The sequence below is a fragment of the Ranitomeya variabilis genome, chromosome 1 (assembly GCF_051348905.1).
Source record: "Ranitomeya variabilis isolate aRanVar5 chromosome 1, aRanVar5.hap1, whole genome shotgun sequence".
Classification (NCBI taxonomy): Eukaryota; Metazoa; Chordata; class Amphibia; order Anura; family Dendrobatidae; genus Ranitomeya; species Ranitomeya variabilis.
This window is the reverse complement of record NC_135232.1, coordinates 384,815,239-384,843,096: the sequence shown is the minus strand read 5'-3', so window position 1 is coordinate 384,843,096 and position 27,858 is coordinate 384,815,239. Positions and strand designations below refer to the sequence as shown.

At 44.2% G+C, this 27,858-nt stretch overlaps 1 protein-coding gene across 1 annotated transcript in view; it reads left to right on the top strand.

The window, feature by feature from the left end:
* Positions 1-27,858, top strand: part of LOC143794044 (transmembrane channel-like protein 1) — a 256,399-nt gene that overhangs the window by 79,358 nt on the left and 149,183 nt on the right. Inside the window, exons 9-10 of the mRNA XM_077280943.1 lie at positions 141-283; positions 21,232-21,376. Of these exons, the coding sequence (XP_077137058.1) occupies positions 141-283; positions 21,232-21,376 (288 nt within the window). The remainder of the gene's footprint in view (positions 1-140; positions 284-21,231; positions 21,377-27,858) is intronic.

The window sequence follows — 27,858 nt, the reverse complement described above, 5'->3', positions numbered from 1 at the left end:
GTTGCTTGTGGTTATTTGGATGTTTTCATTTAGTTTACTCCCTGCATATTTCAGGAAATGTTGAATAATTAAAATATGGAGATGACTTATTCCTTATCACGTGCACACATTTTATTTGATCTTGTTTTTACTTTTTATAGGGATTAGCTCAGTATTCTGTCCTCTTCTATGGCTATTATAATAGTCAAAGAACCATTGGATGGCTACAATTTAGATTACCACTTTCTTACTTATTGGTTGGAATTGGCACCATTGCATACAGCTTCATGGTTGTCATTAGAACGTAAGTATTTTTGGTATGTTTGGATTTAAAATTTTATTTTTACCATTTCCTTTTTTTTCAGCATAACTATTGTTAAAATACAGTCCTTGACAACATTAAGTTTCTCTCTTGTGCCTTCGTGCTGTGTCTTTTTTAATCCCCTTTTGCCTTTCTGTGAAACCAGCTTCGCTGAGCTGAATGGGTGGTCCTCTTGCTATTTGCTAAAACTACATTTCCCAGCAGCACACTACTTCTCCTCAGTGGTGCAGACCCCTCCTGTATTGCTCTTAGCTGTCCTACCTCTTCAACTGTATCTACTGTACATGCATAACGGTAATCAGAAATGTGAACATAAATATTTTTTTAATTGAAAAATATAATTTCCTCCCTGTGAAAAAATTATCCACAATAGGTAATCCCTTGGTTTTCTGGTCTTTCATTTGCTATGCAGGTTACGGCTCATGGCTTAGCAAAGCTTTTCTGTTCCTATGCTGTGTAACCTGTTACTTTGACTACTGCATACTACACTGTTGGAGCTGGCCGAGAAAACAGTATGAGTAGGGCTACATTCACATATCCGTATGAGTTTTACAAATTGAGAGAAATGGAACAATTTTCTGAAGTACAAAGCTTCTTCATTGTGCCATTCGTTTTACATGGATCCCCATTGACTTTAATGAGTCTGATCTGCAAAACGGATGAGCATAGGACTTAGGGTACCGTCACACAGTGCCATTTTCATCGCTACGACGGCACGATTCGTGACGTTGCAGCGTCGTATGATTATCGTTCCAGCGTCGTATACTGCGGTCACACGTTGCAATACATGGCGCTGGAGCGATAATTTCATGACGTATTTGCGATGTAGAAGCTGTTGGTTACTGTGCGCACATCGTATACAACCTGTGTCACACGATGCAATCATGCCGCCACAGCGGGACACTAGACGACGAAAGAAAGTTTCAAATGATCTGCTACGACGTACGATTCTCAGCGGGGTTCCGGATCGCAGTAGCGTGTCAGACACAACGATATCGTAACGATATCGCTAGAACGTCACGAATCGTGCCGTCGTAGCGATGAAAATGGCACTGTGTGACGGTACCCTTACTCAGAGTCTCCCAGATTGGATCCATTTTTAAAACTAATGTATGTATAGATCGACAAAGCTCTATGGGTTAGTGTCCTGTACGAGAAAGAAACAGGCAGAACTAGGTATCACATTAGAAGAAGCAAGTATATATATGTATATATATATATATATATATATATATATATATATATATATATATATATATATATATATACACTGTATATAAAGTTATATAAAAAAAAGTTTGGGCACCCCTATTAATCTTAAGCTTAATGTTTTATAAAAATTGTTTTTTTTGCAACAGCAATTTCAGTTTCATATATCTAATAACTGTTGGACACCGTAACCTTTCTGCCTTGAAATGAGGTTTATTGTACTAACAGAAAATGTGCAATCTGCATTCAAACAAAATTTGTCAGGTGCATAAGTATGGGCACCTCACCAGAAAAGTGACATTAATATTTAGTAGATCCTCCTTTTGCAAAAATAACAGCCTCTAGTCGCTACCTGTAGCTTTTAATGAGTTCCTGGATCCTGGATGAAGGTATTTTTGACCATTCCTCTTTACAAAACAATTCCAGTTCAGTTAAGTTTGATTTTCGCCGAGCATGGACAGCCCTCTTCAAATGATCCCACAGATGTATATAACTGTATATATTGTGATGCAGTGACCCCTGTGGCAGCTAGGGGGCGCTGTGTGTGCTCCTTGGGATATGCATGGAGGCATATCTGTTGTGATAATGGTGGTGAAACAGTGACTGGCAGAATTGTGAGTGGCCAATATGTGTCGCAGAGGGAGTCTGCATGGTAAATCTGATGCAATGTTGTTGTTCTGGGACCAGTAGTCCCTCAAGAGTTTGTATAGTTATGAAGGGAGACTTACAAGACTAGTTATGAGAGATGGGCGGGTTGAACTAGCCACACCCACACACTCCCACCTGTGGGAGTGGTTAAGGTATATAATGTGACCAGGGTGTGGGTCACATGGTCTTGTGTGGTTCCTGTGTGGTTCCTGTATGGTCGCTGAGTGTGGACCTGAATGGTCTATGCTGGAAGGTCCTGGAGAGCCTATGTGTTGGAAGACCTGGGAGTAGGAATCCTGAAGAGCACATGGTGGGGCTTTGGACCTGGTGGCCTGGGGTGTTGGACAGACGTCCTGAATAGCACCCAGACAGGTCACATGCCTGTGTGTTGGACGGTCCCATGTGGGATGGATGTCCTGAATAGCACACTGAGCAACCTGTGTTGGAAGACCTGGGAGGTAGGCTGTCATGGTTCCCAATGGCAAGGGAACGTAAGAAACATATAAATAACGAACGAGCTCTCGGGTGATGGAAACTCGAGTTGACCGTGAGCTAAATCTACCACACAACTAATAGTAGCCAGGGAGCATACCTACGGCTTCCTATATGCCACGCGCCAGCCGGAGGACTAACTACGCCTGGTAGAGGAAGAAACAGACCTGACTTACCTCTAGGGAAATACCCCAAAAGATGATAGCAGCCCCCCACATGTAATAACGGTGAATTAAGAGGAAAAGACATACACAGTATGAAAGTAGATTTAGCAAAGAGAGGTCCACTTACTAGATAGCAGAAAGATACAAAAGAGGACTTCACGGTCAACTGAAAACCCTTTCAAAAACCATCCTGAAATTACTTTAAGACTCCTGTGTCAACTCATGACACAGGAGTGGCAATTTCAGCCCACAAGAGCTTCCAGCTACAGAGAATTACAAAAACTGCAAACTGGACAAAAGATACAAAACAAAAGGACAAAGTCCACTTAGCTGATCAGCAGACTAGTAGCAGGAACATGCAACCGAAGGCTCTGGTTACAATGATGACCGGCAAGGAAATGACTGGAGAGCAAGGCAAAATAGGAAACTCCCAAACGCTGATGGAAGCAGGTGAACAGAAGCAGCAAAGTGCAAACAAGTCACCAATACCACCAGCAACCACCAGGGGAGCCCAAAAAGCGGATACACAACAGTACCCTCCCCTTAAGGAGGGGGCACCGAACCCTCACAAGAACCGCCAGGGCGATCTGGATGAGCCCTATGAAAGGCACGAACCAAATCCGAGGCATGAACATCAGAGGCAGTTACCCAAGAATTATCTTCCTGACCATAGCCCTTCCATTTAACCAGATATTGAAGTCTCCGTCTGGAAATACGGGAGTCCAAGATCTTTTCTACCACGTACTCCAATTCACCCTCCACCAGCACAGGAGCAGGAGGTTCAGTAGAAGGAGCCACCGGTACCTCATATCTCCGCAACAGCGACCGATGGAACACATTATGGATAGCGAAAGATGCCGGGAGGTCCAAACGAAAGGAGACAGGGTTAAGAATCTCCAAAATCCTATAAGGACCGATGAACCGAGGCTTAAATTTAGGAGAAGAAACCCTCATAGGGACAAAACGGGAAAACAACCACACCAAGTCCCCAACACGAAGGTGGGGGCCAACACGACGACGGCGGTTAGCAAACTGCTGAGTCCTCTCCTGGGACAATTCCAAATTATCCACCACTAGGGTTGAGCGACTTTCATTTTTTTAAGATCGAGTAGGGTTTTGGGAAACCCGATTTTGTCCAGAGTCGAGTCGAGTGCAGTCGGCCGATTATCGCTAAAAGTCGGGGATCGACCGAAACACGAAACCCAATGCAAGTCAATGGGGAAGCATAGTCGGCAGTGAGTGGAGGCCAGGAAAACACCTACAGTGCCCATTTTAATGCCAAAAACATCCATTCTTGTTTCTGAAGCTTGCCAATCTTAATTAACTGTATAATAATAGTTGGGCATAAGGAATTGGGGGAAAGTTGTGGGGGGAGTAGGGCTGGCTCAAGTTTTTCGTGGGCCCAGGAAATGCGGACTACGTCACGGCGGTGTTGCAGGGAAAGGTAAGTATTTAAAAGTTGCAAGTGCTGTGATCCTGAGCAAGCAGGGGGGGCCCACTCGTTCGCATTGCCACTGGCACAGGGCCCCTCAAAGTACGGCGGTGTGTTTGCATGGCGGGGGCGCCTCCCACCAGCAGCGACACTTTTGCGTACTCTGAGGGGCCCTGTGCCAGTGACGTCGCCAACGAGTATGCCCCCCCACCTGATGAAGGAACCTGCACTTTCATCTGCACCTTCCTCTTTGTCCCTGTGTAAGGTGGTATAACATGCGGGAAGGGGAACCTTACTTTCAGCAGGGTCAGATTCTGGCTGTGTAGAGTACAAGGGGAATGTAGTGGTCTAGGTCAATGTACCAGCAGACTCATTTAGCAGTGGCTGGGCAATGGGCAGGATGAGGAGGAAACAGATATAGGGCCAAAGAATAAAGTAGGCTACATGCAGTTCAAAATTGGTAACAGGACTAAACAGGCGGCATTGCTTTGTTCAGTGGAGTAGCAAACCCAAGAGCAGCAGACACTGTTTCAAGGGCCTAACCACACTAGTAGGCCAAATGCAGTTTAATATCTGATAGTATAGGGCGAAAGCCAGAATGTGGAAGCTCAGCTTTGTTCAGTTGAGGACAACACCAGGGAGGGGCAGACACCTTTAGTAGGCCGGAAAAGCCTATTGCATTTTTTAAAATGGTAATTTGGAGCAGAAGGTTGAAGCTCAGCTTTATTTAGTTGAGGGCAACACCAGGGAGGGGCAGAAGCCGTTAGTAGGCCCTAACCACCATTTTTTTTTTTTTTAAAACCACTTAATGAGAGCCGGAAGGTTGAAGCTCAGCTTTATTTAGTTGAGGACAACACCAGGGAGGGGCAGAAGCCGTTAGTAGGCCCTAACCACCATTTTTTTTTTAAAACCACATAATGAGAGCCGGAAGGTTGAAGCTCAGCTTTATTTAGTTGAGGACAACACCAGGGAGGGGCAGAAGCCGTTAGTAGGCCCTAACCAAAGTTGAAGGCCAAATGCAGTTTAATTTCTGATACTATAGGCCGAAAGCCAGAAGGTGGAAGTTCCGATTTAGACAGTGGAGGACAATTTGAATTAGGGACTGCAGACAGACTTAGTAGGCTGTCCCCTGTGGACCATGCATCCACCACATTAACCCATTGCGCCGTAATGGACACGTAATCTTCCGTGGCCATGCCTACAGGTCCATGCGTCTGTTGTCAGGTGCACCTTTGTACTCACAGATTGCCAGAGTGCATGGACAATGCGGTCTTCTACATGCTGGTGGAGGGTTGGGATGGCTTTTCTCGCAAAAGAAGTGTCGACTGGTTAGCTTGTAGCGTGGTACAGCGTAGTCCATCATGGCCTTATTAATAGTAAATAAAATATATAACTAGGCTCTATGAACTTTTAAATAGGTTCCAGGGGTACACGGGCAGCATTGGTGTGGTCAGTGGAGGAGTATTGCAAGTAGGGGCTGCAGACAGGCTATCAAAGGCCTAAAATAACAAACAGTAGGCAGTCATGGCAGTTTTACATCGGTTACATGGATACACAGGCAGGCACTCCAGGCAGCATTGTGCTCAGTGGAGGAGTATTGCAAGTAGGGGCCGCAGACAGGCTATCAAAGGCCTAAAATAACAAACAGTAGGCAGTCATGGCAGTTTTACATCGGTTACATGGATACACAGGCAGGCACTCCAGGCAGCATTGTGGTCAGTGGAGGAGTATTGCAAGTAGGGGCCGCAGACAGGCTATCAAAGGCCTAAAATAACAAACAGTAGGCAGTCATGGCAGTTTTACATCGGTTACATGGATACACAGGCAGCTAGGTGGTGAGTGGAGGAGTATTTAAAGTAAGGACCGCAGACAGGCTATCAAAGGCCTAACATAACAAACAATAGGCTCATGGCAGTTTTACAGCGGTTACATGGATACACGGGCAGGCAGCTTGGTGGTGAGTGGAGGAGTATTTAAAGTATGGACCGCAGACAGGCTTCGAAGGCCTAACACAATAAAATGGGCTGGCTGTAGGCACTTTAAAATTGGTTCCAGGGGTACACGGGCAGCAGTGGTCTGGTCAGTGGAGGACTAGTGGAAGTATGGACCGCAGACAGGCTTCGAAGGCCTAACACAATAAAATGGGCTGGCTGTAGGCACTTTAAAATTGGTTCCAGGGGTACACGGGCAGCAGTGGTCTGGTCAGTGGAGGCCTAGTGGAAGTATGGACCGCAGACAGGCTTCGAAGGCCTAACACAATAAAATGGGCTGGCTGTAGGCACTTTAAAATTGGTTCCAGGGGTACACGGGCAGCAGTGGTCTGGTCAGTGGAGGCCTAGTGGAAGGAGGGACCGCAGACAGGCTTCGAAGGCCTAACACAATAAAATGGGCTGGCTGTAGGCACTTTAAAATTGGTTCCAGGGGTACACGGGCAGCAGTGGTCTGGTCAGTGGAGGCCTAGTGGAAGGAGGGACCGCAGACAGGCTTCGAAGGCCTAACACAATAAAATGGGCTGGCTGTAGGCACTTTAAAATTGGTTCCAGGGGTACACGGGCAGCAGTGGTCTGGTCAGTGGAGGCCTAGTGGAAGTATGGACCGCAGACAGGCTTCGAAGGCCTAACACAATAAAATGGGCTGGCTGTAGGCACTTTAAAATTGGTTCCAGGGGTACACGGGCAGCAGTGGTCTGGTCAGTGGAGGCCTAGTGGAAGGAGGGACCGCAGACAGGCTTCGAAGGCCTAACACAATAAAATGGGCTGGCTGTAGGCACTTTAAAATTGGTTCCAGGGGTACACGGGCAGCAGTGGTCTGGTCAGTGGAGGCCTAGTGGAAGGAGGGACCGCAGACAGGCTTCGAAGGCCTAACACAATAAAATGGGCTGGCTGTAGGCACTTTAAAATTGGTTCCAGGGGTACACGGGCAGCAGTGGTCTGGTCAGTGGAGGCCTAGTGGAAGTATGGACCGCAGACAGGCTTCGAAGGCCTAACACAATAAAATGGGCTGGCTGTAGGCACTTTAAAATTGGTTCCAGGGGTACACGGGCAGCAGTGGTCTGGTCAGTGGAGGCCTAGTGGAAGGAGGGACCGCAGACAGGCTTCGAAGGCCTAACACAATAAAATGGGCTGGCTGTAGGCACTTTAAAATTGGTTCCAGGGGTACACGGGCAGCAGTGGTCTGGTCAGTGGAGGCCTAGTGGAAGGAGGGACCGCAGACAGGCTTCGAAGGCCTAACACAATAAAATGGGCTGGCTGTAGGCACTTTAAAATTGGTTCCAGGGGTACACGGGCAGCAGTGGTCTGGTCAGTGGAGGCCTAGTGGAAGGAGGGACCGCAGACAGGCTTCGAAGGCCTAACACAATAAAATGGGCTGGCTGTAGGCACTTTAAAATTGGTTCCAGGGGTACACGGGCAGCAGTGGTCTGGTCAGTGGAGGCCTAGTGGAAGGAGGGACCGCAGACAGGCTTCGAAGGCCTAACACAATAAAATGGGCTGGCTGTAGGCACTTTAAAATTGGTTCCAGGGGTACACGGGCAGCAGTGGTCTGGTCAGTGGAGGCCTAGTGGAAGTATGGACCGCAGACAGGCTTCGAAGGCCTAACACAATAAAATGGGCTGGCTGTAGGCACTTTAAAATTGGTTCCAGGGGTACACGGGCAGCAGTGGTCTGGTCAGTGGAGGACTAGTGGAAGGAGGGAGCGCAGAAAGGCTTCAAAGGCCTAAAATAACAAACAATAGGCTCATGGCAGTTTTACAGCGGTTACATGGATACACGGGCAGGCAGCTTGGTGGTCAGTGGAGGAGTAGGGACCGCAGACAGGCTATCAAAGGCCTAAAATAACAAACAATAGGCTCATGGCAGTTTTACAGCGGTTACATGGATACACGGGCAGGCAGCTTGGTGCTGAGTGGAGGAGTAGTGCAAGGAGTGTCTGTCCCAGTACTCCCAAAATATAAATAGATGTTAATGTCTCGCAAAACAACCAAAACAAAAAAAAAGATGGCATACTTAGGTACAGGGGTGGGCTCATCTGCTGTGTTTCTGACATAGTAATTTGGCAGTAACTATTTAATGGTGCCAATATAGGACACAGACACAGACTACTTTAAGTTGCATCATAGATGTCTACAAATTTGTATTGTCAGTGCCAGACATTGAATGATGTCAGCGAATAGACTAAAGATTGGTGGAGCTGTGCGACATAATTTTGCACGTAGTACAGCCCAGTTTGAGCTGGGGTAGGGGGGAACTCTCTTGAGGCCGGCGGGACCGCCCCAGGGCCACTCATGTTACAACGGTGTGTCTGACGTTGGGTGCGCACCACCACCGCCAGAGACACTACATTGTACTATGAGGGACCCAGTAGCAATGCCGTCAACCAAAAGCGAGCACACCCACCTCTTCAGACAAACAGCAGTCTCACGGGTGCTTGCGCCAAGTCGCGATACCACGGCCCCGTGTGGGGAGTTTGGCCATTTAGGGAGGTGTAAACATGTCGTATGCTGTACAATCTGCAGCAGCAAATTAGACATTAGAAAAGTAATTCACAGGCAAGAGCTTTTCATAGGAAAGCTAGGTGTCGGCCGGGCAAGGTGGGGCAAAAGATTTTGAAATCCAGTTGTGGTTCATTTTAATGAATGTTAGATCGTCAACATTTTGGGTAGCCAGACGAGTCCTTTTTTCGGTTAATATTGACCCTGCAGCACTGAATACTCTTTCTGATAGGACACTTGCTGCCGGGCAAGCAAGCTCCTGCAATGCATATTCTGCCAATTCTGGCCAGGTGTCTAATTTGGAGGCCCAGTAATCAAATGGGAATGACGGTTGAGGGAGAACATCGATAAGGGATGAAAAATAGTTAGTAACCATACTGGACAAATGTTGTCTCCTGTCACTTTCAATTGATGCAGCAGTACCTGTCCTGTCTGCGGTCATAGCAAAATCACTCCACAACCTGGTCAGAAAACCCCTCTGTCCAACGCCACTTCTGATGTGTGCACCCCTAACACTCCTAGTCTGCTGCCCCCTGGAGCTCGTGTGAGAACGATCACGTGCGCTGTGTGCTGGGAATGCCTGAAGCAAACGGTCAACAAGAGTTGATTGTTTGGTTGCTAATATTAGTTCCAAGTTCTCATGTGGCATAACATTTTGCAATTTGCCTTTATAGCGTGGATCAAGGAGGCAGGCCAACCAGTAATCGTCATCGTTCATCATTTTCGTAATGCGTGTGTCCCTTTGTAGGATACGTAAGGCATAATCCGCCATGTGGGCCAAAGTTCCACTTGTCAAATCTCCGGTTGTGATTGGTTGAGGGGCAGTTGCAGGCAAATCTACGTCACTTGTGTCCCTCAAAAAACCAGAACCCGGCCGTGACACGCAACCAATTTCCTGTGCCCCCGTGAAAGTTTCCGCATTAAAAATATACTCATCCCCATCATCCTCCTCGTCCTCCACCTCCTCTTCGCCCGCTACCTCGTCCTGTACACTGCCCTGACCAGACAATGGCTGACTGTCATCAAGGCTTCCCTCTTCCTCTGGTGCAGACGCCTGCTCCTTTATGTGCGTCAAACTTTGCATCAGCAGACGCATTAGGGGGATGCTCATGCTTATTACGGCGTTGTCTGCACTAACCAGCCGTGTGCATTCCTCAAAACACTGAAGGACTTGACACATGTCTTGTATCTTCGACCACTGCACACCTGACAACTCCATGTCTGCCATCCTACTGCCTGCCCGTGTATCCTCCCACAAATAAATAACAGCACGCCTCTGTTCGCACAGTCTCTGAAGCATGTGCAGTGTTGAGTTCCACCTTGTTGCAACGTCTATGATTAGGCGATGCTGGGGAAGGTTCAAAGACCGCTGATAGGTCTGCATACGGCTGGCGTGTACAGGCGAACGTCGGATATGTGAGCAAAGTGCACGCACTTTGAGGAGCAGGTCGGAGAACCCAGGATAAGTTTTCAATAAGCACTGCACCACCAGGTTTAAGGTGTGAGCCAGGCAAGGAATGTGTTTCAGTTGGGAAAGGGAGATGGCAGCCATGAAATTCCTTCCGTTATCACTCACTACCTTGCCTGCCTCAAGATCTACTGTGCCCAGCCACGACTGCGTTTCTTGTTGCAAGAACTCGGACAGAACTTCCGCGGTGTGTCTGTTGTCGCCCAAACACTTCATAGCCAATACAGCCTGCTGACGCTTGGCAGTAGCTGGCCCATAATGGGACAACTGGTGTGCAACAGTGTCATCTGCCGATGGAGTGGTTGGCCGACTGCGTTCTGTGGAAGAGCTGTAGCTTCTGCAGGAGGACGAGGAGGAGGAGGAGGGGGTGCGAACGCCTACAGCCAACTGTTTCCTAGACCGTGGGCTAGGCACAACTGTCCCTAAATTGATGTCGCCTGTGGACCCTGCATCCACCACATTCACCCAGTGTGCCGTGATGGACACATAACGTCCCTGGCCATGCCTACTGGTCCATGCATCTGTAGTCAGGTGCACCTTTGTACTCACAGATTGCCTGAGTGCATGGACGATGCGCTGTTTAACATGCTGGTGCAGGGCTGGGATGGCTTTTCTGGAAAAAAAGTGTCGACTGGGTAGCTCGTATCGTGGTTCAGCGTACTCCATCAGGGCTTTGAAAGCTTCGCTTTCAACTAACCGGTAGGGCATCATCTCTAACGAGATTAGTCTAGCTATGTGGGCGTTAAAACCCTGTGTACGCGGATGCGAGGATAAGTACTTCCTTTTTCTAACCAGAGTCTCATGTAGGGTGAGCTGGACTGGAGAGCTGTAGATCGTGGAACTTTCGGGTGTGCCGGTGGACATGGCAGACTGAGAGACGGTTGGAGACGGTATTGTTTCCGCCGGTGCCCTACATGCAATATTTCCTCCTACAAAACTGGTGATTCCCTGACCCTGACTGCTTTTGGCTGGCAAAGAAACCTGCACAGATACTGCCGGTGGTGCGGAAAATGGTGGCCTTACAGTGACGGAAGGGATGTTGCGTTGCTGACTAGCTTCATTGGCCGAGGGTGCTACAACCTTGAGGGACGTTTGGTAGTTAGTCCAGGCTTGAGAATGCATGGTGGTTAAGTGTCTATGCATGCAACTAGTATTTAGACTTTTCAGATTCTGACCTCTGCTTAAGCTAGTTGAACATTTTTGACAGATGACTTTGCGCTGATCAGTTGGATGTTGTTTAAAAAAATGCCAGACTGCACTCTTCCTAGACTCTGATCCCTTTTCAGGGATTGCAGACTGAGCTTTAACCGGATGGCAACGCTGTGCTCCAACAGGTTTTGGCTTTGACACGCGTTTTGGTCCAGATACGGGCCCGGCAGATGGAACCTGTTGCGATGTTGATGCCTGCTGCGGCCCCTCCTCCACCTCCGCTTCTGAACTACTGCCGCCTGCACCCTGTTCCCCCAATGGCTGCCAATCGGGGTCAATAACTGGGTCATCTATTACCTCCTCTTCGAGCTCGTGTGCAACTTCGTCTGTGTCACTGTGTCGGTCGGTGGTATAGCGTTCGTGGCGGGGCAACATAGTCTCATCAGGGTCTGATTGTGGATCTGTACCCTGAGAGGGCAATGTGGTGGTCTGAGTCAAAGGAGCAGCATAGTACTCTGGCTGTGGCTGTGCATCAGTGCACTCCATGTCAGAATATACTTGTAATGGGCATGGCCTGTTAAATGTTTCACTTTCTAAGCCAGGGACGGTATGTGTAAAGAGCTCCATGGAGTGACCCGTTGTGTCGCCTGCTGCATCCTTCTCTCTTGTTGTAGTTTTTGCTGAGGAGGACAAGGAAGCGACTTGTCCCTGACCGTGAACATCCACAAGCGACGCGCTGCTTTTACATTTACCAGTTTCGGAAGAGGAGGCAAAAGAGCTAGAGGCTGAGTCTGCAATGTAAGCCAAAACTTGCTGTTGCTGCTCCGCCTTTAAAAGCGGTTTTCCTACTCCCAGAAAAGAGAGCGTTCGAGGCCTTGTGTAGCCTGACGACGAAACTGGCTCCACAGCTCCAGACTTAGGTGGAATATTTTTATCCCCACGACCACCTGATGCTCCACTACCACTACCATCATTACCAGCTGACAATGAACGCCCACGACGACCTCTTGCACCAGACTTCCTCATTGTTTTAAAATCTTAACCAAAGTAACTTTATTTGTTGCTATCAAACAACTTACACGGTGAGCTATAACTTCAGTATGATTTCAATATCCCTTAACAGGTTGGTGAGACCACAAGGAAAATCAGGCACAATGTTACACACTCTGTTTTCTGTGGCACAAAATCACAGAGATGACACACACGCAGGACTGTCACTCAAGCACTAATGTCAATATTAATCTCCCACCTAATTTATTTATTTTTTTTTCTCAGGGAGACTTTAGAAACCAAATAATATTAAAAAAAAAAAAAAAAGGCTTTCTATGGCCCACAATTAGAGAGAGAGAGGTGGCACACCCAGGAGTCAAGACTGGCACACAAGCTCAAAGGGCAATATTACTCTCCCACTGTTTTTTTATGTATTTTTTGTTTTTTTCAGGGAGACTTTAGAAACCCAATAATATTTAAAAAAAAAAATAAATAGGCTTTCTATGGCCCACTGAATGAGAGGGAGAGAGGTGGCACACCCAGGAGTCAAGACTGGCACACAAGCTGAAAGGGCAATATTACTCTCCCACTGTTTTTTTATGTATTTTTTGTTTTTTTCAGGGAGACTTTAGAAACCCAATAATATTTAAAAAAAAAAATAAATAGGCTTTCTATGGCCCACTGAATGAGAGGGAGAGAGGTGGCACACCCAGGAGTCAAGACTGGCACACAAGCTGAAAGGGCAATATTACTCTCCCACTGTTTTTTTAGGTTTTTTTTTTTTTTCAGGGAGACTTTAGAAACCAAATAATATTAAAAAAAAAAAAAAAAAAAAAAAAAATAGGCTTGCTATAGCCCACTGAATGAGAGATAGCACACACAGCAGTGGCACACAAGCCCTTACTGAGGCCAATATTTTTCTCCCACTGATTGATGTAGTGTTTTTGTGTTGAGGTAGAATTTAGAACACAAATCACGGAAAAAATAAATAGGCTTTCTATGGCCCACTGAATGAAAGGGAGAGAGGTGGCACACCCAGGAGTCAAGACTGGCACACAAGCTGAAAGGGCAATATTACTCTCCCACTGTTTTTTTATGTATTTTTTGTTTTTTCAGGGAGACTTTAGAAACCCAATAATATTTAAAAAAAAAAATAAATAGGCTTTCTATGGCCCACTGAATGAGAGGGAGAGAGGTGGCACACCCAGGAGTCAAGACTGGCACACAAGCTGAAAGGGCAATATTACTCTCCCACTGTTTTTTTAGGTTTTTTTTTTTTTTTCAGGGAGAATTAGAAACCAAATAATATTAAAAAAAAAAAAATAGGCTTTCTATGGCCCACTGAATGAAAGGGAGAGAGGTGGCACACCCAGGAGTCAAGACTGGCACACAAGCTGAAAGGGCAATATTACTCTCCCACTGTTTTTTTATGTATTTTTTGTTTTTTTCAGGGAGACTTTAGAAACCCAATAATATTTAAAAAAAAAAATAAATAGGCTTTCTATGGCCCACTGAATGAGAGGGAGAGAGGTGGCACACCCAGGAGTCAAGACTGGCACACAAGCTGAAAGGGCAATATTACTCTCCCACTGTTTTTTTAGGTTTTTTTTTTTTTTCAGGGAGACTTTTGAAACCAAATAATATTAAAAAAAAAAAAAAAAAAAAAATATAGGCTTGCTATAGCCCACTGAATGATAGCGCACACACAGCAGTGGCACACAAGCCCTGACTGAGGCCAATATTTTTCTCCCACTGATTGATGTAGTGTTTCTGTGTTGAGGTAGATTTTAGAACACAAATCACGGAAAAAATAAATAGGCTTTCTATGGCCCACTCAGTGAGAGATGGCACACACAGGGATGGCACTGTAGCAGAAATGCCAATCTTAATCTCCCACAAAAAAAAAACAAAACAAAAAAAAAACTGTCCTACAATTACTATCTCCCTGCAGTAATGTAAGCCAGGTATGGCAGGCAGCAATAGGAGTGGACTGATGCACAAATTAAATAAAAAGTGTGGACAAACAAAAAAGATAGCTGTGCAGAAAGGAAGGAACAAGAGGATATGTGCTTTGAAAAAAGCAGTTGGTTTCCACAGTGGCGTACACACAGCAATACAGCTATCACGGAGCCTTCTAGGGCAGCCCAATGAGCTACAGCGCTGAGGGGAAAAAAAAAAAAAAATAGCTTCCACTGTTCCTGCACACCGAAGGTGGTGTTGGACAGTGGAAATCGCTGCAGCACAAGCGGTTTGGTGGTTAGTGGACCCTGCCTAACGCTCTCCCTGCTTCTGACGAAGCGGCAGCAACCTGTCCCTAAGCTCAGATCAGCAGCAGTAAGATGGCGGTCGGCGGGAACGCCCCTTTATAGCCCCTGTGACGCCGCAGACAGCAAGCCAATCACTGCAATGCCCTTCTCTAAGATGGTGGGGACCAGGATCTATGTCATCACGCTGCCCACACTCTGCGTTCACCTTCATTGGCTGAGAAATGGCGCTTTTCGCGTCATTGAAACGCGACTTTGGCGCGAAAGTCGCGTACCGCATGGCCGACAAGCACAGGGGTCGGATCGGGTTTCATGAGACGCCGACTTAGCCAAAAGTCGGCGACTTTTGAAAATGATCGACCCGTTTCGCTCAACCCTATCCACCACTTGTCCCCAAATCTGATGCAACCGATCCACTACCGCATCCACTCCAGGACAATCCGAAGATTCAACCTGACCAGATGAAAAACGCGGATGAAACCCTGAATTGCAAAAGAAAGGAGAAACCAAAGTGGCAGAACTAGCCCGATTATTAAGAGCAAACTCCGCCAACGGCAGAAAGGCAACCCAATCATACTGATCCGCAGACACAAAACACCTCAAATAAGTCTCCAAAGTTTGATTAGTTCGTTCCGTCTGGCCATTGGTTTGAGGATGGAATGCAGACGAAAAAGACAAATCAATGCCCAACCTGGCACAGACTGCCCGCCAAAATCTAGACACGAACTGGGTACCCCTGTCAGAAACGATGTTTTCCGGAATACCATGCAAGCGAACCACATTTTGAAAAAACAGAGGGACCAACTCAGATGAGGAAGGCAACTTAGGCAATGGCACCAAATGAACCATTTTAGAAAAACGGTCACACACCACCCAGATGACAGACATCTTCTGAGAAACAGGGAGGTCCGAGATAAAGTCCATAGAGATGTGCGTCCAAGGCCTCTTCGGAATAGGCAAGGGCAACAACAACCCACTAGCCCTAGAACAACAAGGCATGGCCCGAGCACACACATCGCAAGACTGCACAAAAACACGCACATCTCGAGACAGGGAAGGCCACCAGAAGGATCTAGCCACCAAATCTCTGGTGCCAAAAATTCCCGGATGACCTGCCAGAGTAGAAGAATGAACTTCCGAGATGACTCTAGTGGTCCACTCGTCAGGAACAAACAGTCTACCAGACGGACAACGATCAGGTCTATCCGCCTGAAATTCTTGCAAAGCACGTCGCAAATCTGGAGAGACAGCAGACAAAACCACTCCATCCTTAAGGACACCAGCAGGTTCAGAATTCCCAGGAGAGTCAGGCTCAAAACTCCTAGAAAGAGCATCTGCCTTCACATTCCTAGAACCCGGTAAGTACAAGACCACAAAATTAAACCGGGAAAAGAACAACGACCAACGTGCCTGTCTAGGATTCAGGCGCCTGGCAGACTCCAAATAAATTAAATTCTTGTGATCAGTCAAAACTACCACCTGATGTTTGGCACCCTCAAGCCAATGACGCCACTCCTCAAATGCCCACTTCATGGCCAAAAGCTCCCGATTACCAACATCATAGTTTCGCTCGGCGGCCGAAAATTTTCGCGAAAAGAACGCACAAGGTCTCATCACTGAGCAGTCGGAACTTTTCTGCGACAAAACCGCCCCCGCTCCGATCTCGGAAGCATCGACCTCAACCTGAAAGGGAAGAGAAACATCAGGCTGGCGCAACACAGGGGCAGACAAAAAGCGGCGCTTAAGCTCCCGAAAGGCCTCCATGGCAGCAGGGGACCAATTGGCAACATCAGCACCCTTTTTAGTCAAATCCGTCAGAGGTTTAGCAACGCAGAAAAACCAGCTATAAATCGACGATAAAAATTAGCAAAGCCCAAGAATTTCTGGAGACTCTTCAGAGAAGTAGGCTGCGTCCAGTCGTAAATAGCCCGAACCTTGACAGGGTCCATCTCAATAGAAGAAGGGGAAAAAATGTACCCCAAAAAGGAAATTTTTTGAACCCCAAAAACACACTTTGAACCCTTTACACACAAAGAATTCTCCCGCAAAACCTGAAAAACCCTCCTGACCTGCTGAACATGAGACTCCCAGTCATCAGAAAAAAATCAAAATATCATCCAAGTACACTATCATAAATTTATCCAAATATTCACGGAAAATATCATGCATTAAGGACTGAAAGACAGAAGGTGCATTAGAAAGGCCGAAAGGCATTACCAAATACTCAAAATGGCCCTCAGGCGTATTAAATGCGGTTTTCCACTCATCCCCCTGCTTAATTCGCACCAAATTATACGCCCCACGAAGATCAATCTTAGAGAACCACTTAGCCCCCCTTATGCGAGCAAACAAATCAGTCAGCAAAGGCAACGGATACTGATATTTGACTGTAATTTTATTCAGGAGTCGATAATCAATACAAGGCCTCAGAGAGCCATCCTTTTTAGAGACAAAGAAAAAACCGGCTCCTAAAGGTGATGAAGAAGGATGAATATGTCCCTTTTCCAGGGACTCCTTAATATACTCGTGCATAGCAGCATGTTCAGGTACAGATAGGTTAAACAAACGACCCTTTGGAAATTTACTGCCAGGAATCAGATCTATGGCGCAATCACAATCCCTGTGAGGAGGGAGTGAACCAATTTTAGGCTCTTCAAAAATATCACGATAATCAGACAAAAATGCCGGAATCTCAGATGGAATAGATGACGAAATGGACACCAAAGGAGTGTCCCCATGAGCCCCCCGACATCCCCAGCTTAACACAGACATAGCTTTCCAGTCAAGGACTGGGTTATGAGACTGTAACCATGGTAATCCAAGCACCAAAACATCATGTAAATTGTACAACACAAGGAAGCGAATCACCTCCTGATGGTCTGGAGTCATACGCATAGTCACTTGCGTCCAGAACTGTGGTTTATTACAAGCCAAAGGTGTAGAATCAATACCCTTCAGAGGTATAGGGACTTCCAGAGGCTCTAAATCAAACCCACAGCGCCTGGCAAAGGACCAGTCCATAAGACTCAGAGCGGCGCCAGAGTCCACATAGGCATCCACGGTAATAACTGATAATGAACAAATCAAGGTTACAGACAAAATAAATTTGGACTGTAAAGTGCCAATTGAAATAGACTTGTCAACCTTCCTAGTACGTTTAGAGCATGCCGATATAACATGAGCAGAATCACCACAATAGAAGCATAACCCATTTTTACGCCTATAATTCTGCCGCTCGCTTCTGGACATAATTCTGTCACATTGCATTTTCTCTGGCGTCTCTTCAGAAGATACCGCCAAATGGTGCACGGGTTTGCGCTCCCGCAAACGCCGATCAATCTGAATTGCCAATGTCATGGACTCATTCAGACCTGTAGGCGCAGGGAACCCGACCATAACATATTTAACGGCATCAGAAAGGCCCTCTCTGAAATTTGCCGCTAAGGCGCACTCATTCCACTTAGTAAGCACAGACCATTTACGAAATTTTTGGCAGTATATCTCAGCTTCATCTTGCCCTTGAGATAGGGCTATCAAAGCTTTTTCAGCTTGAATCTCCAAATTAGGTTCCTCATAAAGCAACCCTAAAGCCAGGAAAAACGCATCCACATTGAGCAACGCAGGATCCCCTGGTACCAATGAAAATGCCCAATTTTGAGGGTCACCTCGCAGCAAAGAAATTACAATCTTAACCTGCTGGACAGGATCTCCTGAGGAGTGAGGTCTGAGAGAAAGGAACAATTTACAATTATATTTGAAATTCAGAAACCGAGATCTATCTCCGGAAAACACCTCTGGTGTAGGGATTTTAGGTTCAGAAATAGGAGTATGCATAACAAAATCTTGTAAATTTTGAACCTTCGTAGCAAGATTATTTAAACCTGCAGCCAAACTCTGAGGATCCATCTTTAAACAGGTGAGCTCAGAGCCATTCAAGGATTATAAGGAGAGAAAGGCAAAGGCAGTAATTAGAGCTGAAATACAACTGATCCAACTATGGAGCAAGCATAGGGAAAAAGAAGAAAAAAAAAAAAATTTTTTACAGACTTCTTTTTTCTCTCCTTTCTTCTGCCAATAAGTTTTAACTCGGGCCGGTCATACTGTCATGGTTCCCAATGGCAAGGGAACGTAAGAAACATAAATAACGAACGAGCTCTCGGGTGATCGAAACTCGAGTTGACCGTGAGCTAAATCTACCACACAACTAATAGTAGCCAGGGAGCATACCTACGGCTTCCTATATGCCACGCGCCAGCTGGAGGACTAACTACGCCTGGTAGAGGAAGAAACAGACCTGACTTACCTCTAGGGAAATACCCCAAAAGATGATAGCAGCCCCCCACATGTAATAACGGTGAATTAAGAGGAAAAGACATACACAGTATGAAAGTAGATTTAGCAAAGAGAGGTCCACTTACTAGATAGCAGAAAGATACAAAAGAGGACTTCACGGTCAACTGAAAACCCTTTCAAAAACCATCCTGAAATTACTTTAAGACTCCTGTGTCAACTCATGACACAGGAGTGGCAATTTCAGCCCGCAAGAACTTCCAGCTACAGAGAATTACAAAAACTGCAAACTGGACAAAAGATACAATACAAAAGGACAAAGTCCACTTAGCTGATCAGCAGACTAGTAGCAGGAACATGCAACCGAAGGCTCTGGTTACAATGATGACCGGCAAGGAAATGACTGGAGAGCAAGGCTAAATAGGAAACTCCCAAACGCTGATGGAAGCAGGTGAACAGAAGCAGCAAAGTGCAAACAAGTCACCAATACCACCAGCAACCACCAGGGGAGCCCAAAAAGCGGATACACAACAGTAGGCTTCCTGAAGAGCACAACCTGTGTTTGATTTCCTGGGAGTAGGAATCCTGAAGAGCACATGCCAGTGTGTTGGATGGTCCCATGTGGGATGGACGTCCTGAATAGCACACAGTAAGACTATGGTTCTGGATGGTCTGTGTTGGGGAAGCAAACATACTTCGGTGGCTCTGGACTGACTGATGTGTGCGGGCCAGGCAAGTTGGTGAACCCCGTAAGGCAGTTTCCCCAGGAGAGAGGACTGACGAGGAGTCAGCAGGTGGAGCAGGAGCTCCCATAAGGTACCATTGACTGTTGGTGCTTGTGATAGTCTATGAACTGTGTGGTCTCCCACGGTAACTGAACAAAGTGAGGTTCAGTGTGTTTAGAGACCGCGACCCAATGTCATGTGCGCTATATGACTAGGGACATTGGTGAACTGTTCGGCGTACGGACACCCATGGTAACTGGACGAAGTGAGAGGTCCAGCATGTTTAGTGTCTGTGAGACAAAGCCGTATATGAAGTGTCTTAGATAAAGCTGCAAGTTAACATCACCAATTGGTGCCTATTGTGTTCTATGAAATGTATATAATGAACTGTGTAACCCAGTTTATGATACTTTAATAAACCGCATGGACTGTTTTGTGTGAAAAACCGTGCTTGAATCCCATGCCAAGTGAGTGTCCCCCAATACACTTAGTAAGTGCAATCTTACAATATATATATATATATATATATATATATATATATATATATATATATATATGCAAGTCAGATGATCGTGGGTACTGCTAGTCCAGTCCCTAAATTATACAAGACTAGGGCATACTGAGATTTTTTTTATATGGACTAGCGATCTGTGTGAAAAATTGACAATGGGTACTATGAGATAAGCTTACAATGGGTCAGTGTGTGATCCATTAACCACATGAACCTAAAATATGTTTGTCTGAAAGTACTCAAACAAGTATAAAGGTTTGTGAAAAAACTTGGACAGCAGACTGTTACCATCTTAGTTGTGTCCTAGTATTGTCCATTTTTCACTGATTGCTTGCTAGCAGAAGGTTGAGAAACCTCCATCAATTTTCTGTGTGTGTGCAATGCAAGAAATATTTAATAGTTCTATTATCATGCTCCAATATCTTAGCAATTTCAAGAGTTCTGCATCCCTCTGTAAGACTCGGTACAATTTTTGACTCATCACAGTCAATTAAATCTCTTTTTTGGCCCATTTTACCTGAGGAAAACAATTGGCCTAATAATTCTCCACATCTTGATAAAGGGTGTTGTATCCTTAGTAGTGATGAGCGAATATACTCGTTACTCGAGATTTCTCGAGCATGCTCGGGTGTCCGCCGAGTACTTTTTAGTGTTCGGAGTTTTAGTTTTCATCGCCGCAGGTGAATGATTTACATCTGTTAGGCAGCATAAGTACATGTGGGGGTTGCCTGGGAATCCCCACATGTACTTATGCTGGCTAGCAGATGTAAATCATTCACCTGCGGCGCTAAAAACTAAATCTCTGAGCACTAAAAAATACTCGGAGGACCCCCGAGCATGCTCTAGAAATCTCGAGTAACGAGTATATTCACTCATCACTAATCCTTAGGCCACATCCTTGTTCATTACTCAAATACACATCACCGGATCTTCTTCATCCAATAAAAATTCAAGTGTATACAGCTTGCAGATTGAAACTATGTGTAAAAATGAAGATTTGGTCAAAATATTCACTTGCCTGATTTGGCATTGATCATTCCAAAACTGTATTGTTCTCTCTGTTTCCAATCCTAAATACATTTCCTTTGCTTTCTCTAAGAATGGCCAAAAATGCTAATGATGATGGTGGAGGAGATGACAACAGTTTTAATTTTAGCTGGAAAATGTATACAAGCTGGGATTTTCTCATTGGCAACCCCGAAACGGCAGACAATAAATTTGCATCTATTACAACAAGTTTTAAAGTAAGACCTTAAATACACTTCTAAGTACTGAATCTAATGAATGTGGTCTAGATAATCTTCATTTCTGTAATTGCAGGATTAGAAGTATGGAAAACGTATGAAACGCAAGCTTTCAATAGTTTAAAATATTTAAACATAATAACCATTTGGCCATTAAACCAAATTAAATCAAGAAGTGTCTCTTATTTTTTCACTAAAAAGATCAACTTTTATTTACATATTTATTAAAAAATGTACACATAACAATAAAATAGTGCCTCCAAACCAATGACTGCAATTTATTAACCATGTGCACATCAAAACAAAGGAAGAATTGGGACCAGAAACCCTCTTATACTGCTCCTATATTTATTACTAAAATGCCAGTTAGCAATCTTACAGACATCTGCATAATTTAAATATGACTCATAAATTATTCAGAAAAAAGATCCATATTAATACAATCAACAACTTAAATAAGCAGTCTGTTTAAATATAATCATATGGAGCAAAAAACAAGGGAGACCTCAAGGAATGCATTGAATGTGTGACACAAATATAAGCTAATTATAACGGAATCCTGTGTAAGTATAGCAAATTCACTACACAACTGGTTCCACTCCCAAAGCCCTAAATGCACTGTGACCACGCCGATCATGAACCATGTCAGACGGCTCACTAAGGTATAGTAACCCCAATCAGTCCACTATTAGATTATAGCAGTGCATCGCATCATCACAAATACTTAACTGCTGCTGAACAGCTCGCTAAAAATTAGGAATCCCAATCAATACATGTTACCTGGATGACTGCACGGGTTCACAAATAAGGTGCCGAGTGACACGCTAAACCTTCCGATGCCCGACGCGCGTTATGCTTCTTCCTAGGGCGTGTCTAAGGATGGGGCATCATGGAATTTAACAACTCGAATGGCCAATAGGGTTCCAGCAGGGCGGGATCTGGGGCTGCATGTCATATGACAAAAGCATATGCAGCTGAGGTCTTAGAAATGATGTAGCGTGTCTTACCATATTATAAAGGGACTGCTACAAAGTTTATTACCAGATATTCTAAACGATGTATAACCAGCCTCAATGGGGTTTAGAGGAACCTGCAGACATATCATGAATTCACTTTTACCGCGATTATCTCCAAATTCAATGCTGTACAAATCCTAAAACAATATCGCGGTAAATCTTAAAAAACCATCTATATACATAATAATCACTAACACATAAATGGTCTTGCAGGTCCTTCCACATAAATAGTAGTTACTACCACATAATTGTGGCAGGACTCATGCGACTGCTTCACACTTTGTAACCGAGTGCAGATCTAATTTGCATCCAAATATTCACCTCCTGCTAGTGTTACAATAAAGCAAATGCAAATCTAATGAATGCTTCCTCCTGGAACGCATGTTTACCAAAGAGGCTGTCATAACCATCACAGAAAATACTATAAGAGCACCACAAAGTGATACTAACAGTGATAACTGCATATATATTAAATCTATCTGTTGTTAAAACGTGAACAGATTAATGTGATGATAGTGAAAATATAGAAATAGCCTTTATAAAATTTGATCACTATAAATAATTAATAAAAATATATAACTAAAGATGAATTATAGTGCACATATTGTGAAGAAAAAAATAAATAAATAAATGTACCAAGTGACAACACATGATGCACTCATAAGGATATAGTGATTTATTATGTATCAAAATACATGAAAAACATACTTAACAAGGCCGGGTCATAAATGGATAGGGAGGCGCGGTTGCTACCTCCCCTGCAGGTCGGAGGCACACAATCAGTACCATCACCCCTTACATGACCCAACCCTATACTACTATGAAATATTTTTATATATACAGTAGATGATAGAAAAGTGACCCAAACACCAAAGACAGATATAATACAGGGTGGAGTGCGGTAATTTGCTTTTTTGCACTGCATGCTGTGGCGGCACTGTCGGTCGAAGAGAGGGGAGAGTGGGTGTGGCTTACAGTGGCTGATGGGAGATTTGTATTCCTCCGCCTTTCAGTTGCCATCATGCAGTGGACACGTGAGGAGAGGTCATTTTGTGTTGAAGCGTATTTTTCAAATGCCCACTCGATCATTGCAGTGCAGCGTGCTTTTCGTTTACAATTCGCTGTTCCTCCACGCGGACGTGTTCCTGGACGGCAATCAATTGTAAATTGGGTGAATGCATTCAGAACAGCAGGGAATGTGTCATGTGTACGAAGGGGACCTGAGAGAAGGATTACAACACCACAAAACATCGAGAGAGTTAGAGCAGCAGTACTGCAATCTCCGAAACGCTCTGCTCGGAAGCAATCATTTGCTCTTGGCATTTCAAGACGTTCTCTCCACCGGATTCTTCATGATGAACTGAATTTTCACCCGTATAAAATGTGCGTGGTCCAACAATTGTCAGCACGGGACTATTTGACACGGCGGACCTCTTGTGAAGACATGTTAGCAACGATACCCCGTGACGCAATTGTGTTTTTTTCTGATGAGGCACATTTTCACCTCAGTGGGTGTGTAAACAAACAAAATATGCATTACTGGAGTGAAACAAACCCCAGAGAAGTTCACGAGAGATCTCTGCATTCGGACCGCGTCACTGTGTGGTGCGCCATATCACGAGTAGGCATCATTGGTCTTTACTTTTTTCAGGAAAACGGTCGTGCCATAACTGTGAACTCCGAACGGTACTTGTCTATGATACAGGATTATTTTCAGCCAGCTCTTGAGGCAATGGAACTAGAGGATACATGGTTCCAACAGGATGGTGCCACTGCACACACAGCGAGGGTTACCATGAATTGTTTGAGGCAAATGTTTCCTGGACGGCTTATCTCTTTGAGGGGAGATGTGAACTGGCCAGCACGCTCACCAGATTTAGCCCCATGCGATTTTTTCCTTTGGGGTTACCTGAAGTCTAAGGTGTACATCAACCGTCCCAACACCTTGGAAGACCTAAGGAACAATATTGAAGCTGAAATTGGCAGAATACCAGTGGACATGCTTGTTAGAGTTCATGAAAACTTCAGAAAACGTATGCAGCAGTGTGTGGATAGCGAAGGTCGACATTTGCCAGATACACTATTTAAAACCATGTAATTTAAAAATTCCATTACTGTTCAGTATAATTAAAATATAAAATACATTTTTCTAATGATCATAATTTTTTTATTTCATTCCCAAATCAGCAAATTTCCGCGCTCCACCCTGTACAAAACCATTTAGTAAATGGACAGATATAATACAAAACCATTTAGTAAATGGTTTTGTATTATATCTGTCTTTGGTGTTTGGGTCATTTTTCTTCCTTTGTTTTGATGAGCACATGGACCAATAATAAATTGTAGTCATTGGTTTGGAGGCACTATTTTATTGTTATGTGTAAATCTTTTAATAAATATGTAAATAAAATTGATATTTTTTAATGAAAAAATAAAAGACACTTCTTAATTAAATTTGGTTTAATGGCCAAATGGTCAGAATGTTTAAACATTTAATGGAGTGTTGCCCACCCTATGTGTAGGAGAATGGGCCTGGGTTATATGTTTATCAATAGTTTAAAATAGTATATTTTTCCGGTTTCAATGTCACCCATGATGCTGAAAAACAACAGTTGTAGAAGCATTATACTTATAACTGTTGTTTATTAATCTCTTCTTGTTCAGGTGATTTCCCATTTTTACAATCTGATTTTTTTCTGTTCACAGTAACAAAGCCACAGTCTTGTTTTTTTTGTGGGAAAAATTGTAGTTTTCAATTACACTATTCTTATTACCATACAATTTACTGTAAAACAGCAAAAAAATGCAAAACGTGGTGAAATGGTGAAAAAAAAAAAATCACAAACCACCATGGTTTTTGGGGATTTGTTTTTAACCTGCTCATTATGTGGTAAAAATGACCTGGCAGTATGATTCCAATTAAACTATATTTACATTTTTTTTATTTAAGTGCTGAAAAAAAGCAAAAAATGGAATACAAATTAAATTTGATTTGTTCCCCATTTTTTGAGACCCATAATGTTTTCATTTTTCGTTAGAGCTTTATAAGAGCTTCATTTGTTCCATGACAAGTTGATGTTTACTTTCTTGAGGTTTTTAAGACACTTTGATAATTTTTTACTGCATTTTTTGGTGGAGGTGCAGCAACAGAAAAAAAAAATCACAATTTTGGCAGTTTAAATGTTTTTTGCTTCAAAATGGTTTCCCCATGAACAAAGTACATTTTAATTATTAGATGTTGAAATAAAAGTAATTTCCACAAATGGATGTGTTAAAGAAACATGTTCCCCTACTGCGATAATCTTATAGCTGTGCCCCTGCTGTGTACTGTGTAATTGCTGTGTCACAGCTGATTATCTTTGTTAGACAAAACATTTCCCTGCCTGTTCTGTTTTACCTCAAAGAAAGATTCAGTTGCGATATCCGGCAGTTCAGTCTGCATAACCTTTTGCGTCCTCCCCTGCCCAGGAGACGTGGTTTGATCAGATCATGTTCCTACACGATCAGACACAGCCATTACACAGCAGGGGCACATTTATAAGAATATCTCTGTAAAGGAACTTTTTTGTAAATAAATCCAATTGTGGAGCTTATTATTATTCAAAGATCTATTGATTAAAATTATCTTTGTTTTGGGGAAAACTCCAGGCTTTTATCATGTAGGTAATCGATTTTCTATTTTGATAAATTAGACTATTACAGATGTGGTGGTACTAAATTTTTTTTCTATTTCCATATTTTTAAAGGGGAAAGGTTATTTGAATTTTTGCAAATTCTATTATATTTTTAGCACATTTTTCAGTCCACTTAGGGCACTTGAATCAAAATATCTAATTACCTCTTGTACAGTATATACTGCATCTCAGTATATAACTGGGCTTCACAGGAGAACCAACATGGAAACAATGTAGGTCTTCAGCAAAATCCCAGCTACCATGGCAACCCCACAATCATGTTCCGGGGGGGGGGGCTATAAGTGCATGGAACAACATGCCACATTGATCATGTGACTAAAATGCTGCAGTCAGAAATTGACAATAGCATGTAAGAGATTACAACAATCAGAGCTTGGTTTCAATCATATCAGATAGAGGTTATGCTACACAGCCACATCCACTGCATATGGTGCAGGCTCAAGTCATAAGCCTGTTCCATACACTGGTGCCTGTGATAGGATGTATCTGTACTTCATATGTTGTAAATAGTTAAAAAGACATTCCTTTTATAAAAAAGGACTTGTGAGCTATACCAACATGAGCAATTCCTTAAGTTAAAAGTCTTACAACCCCATGGACTGCACCATAGGCTTCTACTGACTTTGCATTACATCTAAGCATGCTAGAATTACTTCAACTCCATATGAAAATGAGGTATGAAGTTTAAAGCTACAGCCGGACAAGTCCTGGATGTAAGTGTCATTAATGTGCCTAGCCTCGGTGATGTGAAATTAAGAGAAGCAGGCTCAGGCACAGAGAGTACTGAGAGTATTTTTAATGGGTCCAGCTGAAAACAGCTGGATTGGATTGGCTGCTCCCTTACCATCAGTCCGAAGTCTTGGAATGGACTATTGGAGGCAGATGTTGTCTGTGTGAAGAGGTGCTATGTGCTGCTGACCAGTACTGACCAGTTTGTTTCCTGAGCAGGGAAACTCATATTGCTGTATGGATTGTTTTGTTTATTTTCACCTTTTATGCCAAGGAAAGGCTATTTTCTTTTCTATGGATATTTATGGAAATCTACAAGTTTTCACCAAGCTACTTTGTGCCTGTATCTGCTAGAATTCCCAAAAGTGTGATCCCTTGCAATTGGTGCTTCAAATGTGTGCAGAAACCCCAAGGATCACAGGCGATTGTGGATAAAGAATATATGTTCTGAGTGAAACAGAATTGCAAGCATGATCAGAAAAAAATGGAGCAACTGATTAAGCAGCTGGCTCAGGCTAATATCCATCAGCAGCAATGGCAGCTGCAACAGCAGACCCAGCAGGAGACCAGCAAACTGTTGATGCAACAGTTCCAGCTACAGCATCAACAGATCCAGCAGCAGTGACAACAGCAGCCCATAGAACTTATGGCTGAGGCTGTCTTCGGCAGTGAAACTGCACCACCCCCACAATGAGGTGATGATACACAGCAGAGGAAGATGGTAAGAGGGGCATTGCAAAAGATGACTCCGAGTGATGACATCACTTCAACCTTGTTTGAGAGAGTGCCAGACAATGCCTCTGGAGCAGTAGGCAGAGGTTTGGGCACCATATTTGACTGGGGAACCACAGAAGACATACTTTTACCTGGATTTAGAGGACACCAAGGAGCATGGGAAATTCCAGATGGAGAACTTGCCTTGCCTGGGTGTAACGCTTGCAGTGAGTGCACAGTGGGTGCACCACTGGGACTATTACAGGGATAAGCCTGTCCAGTCCCAGATACTTTATCTTCTGCACTTGGTGAAAAAGTGGCTGCGGCA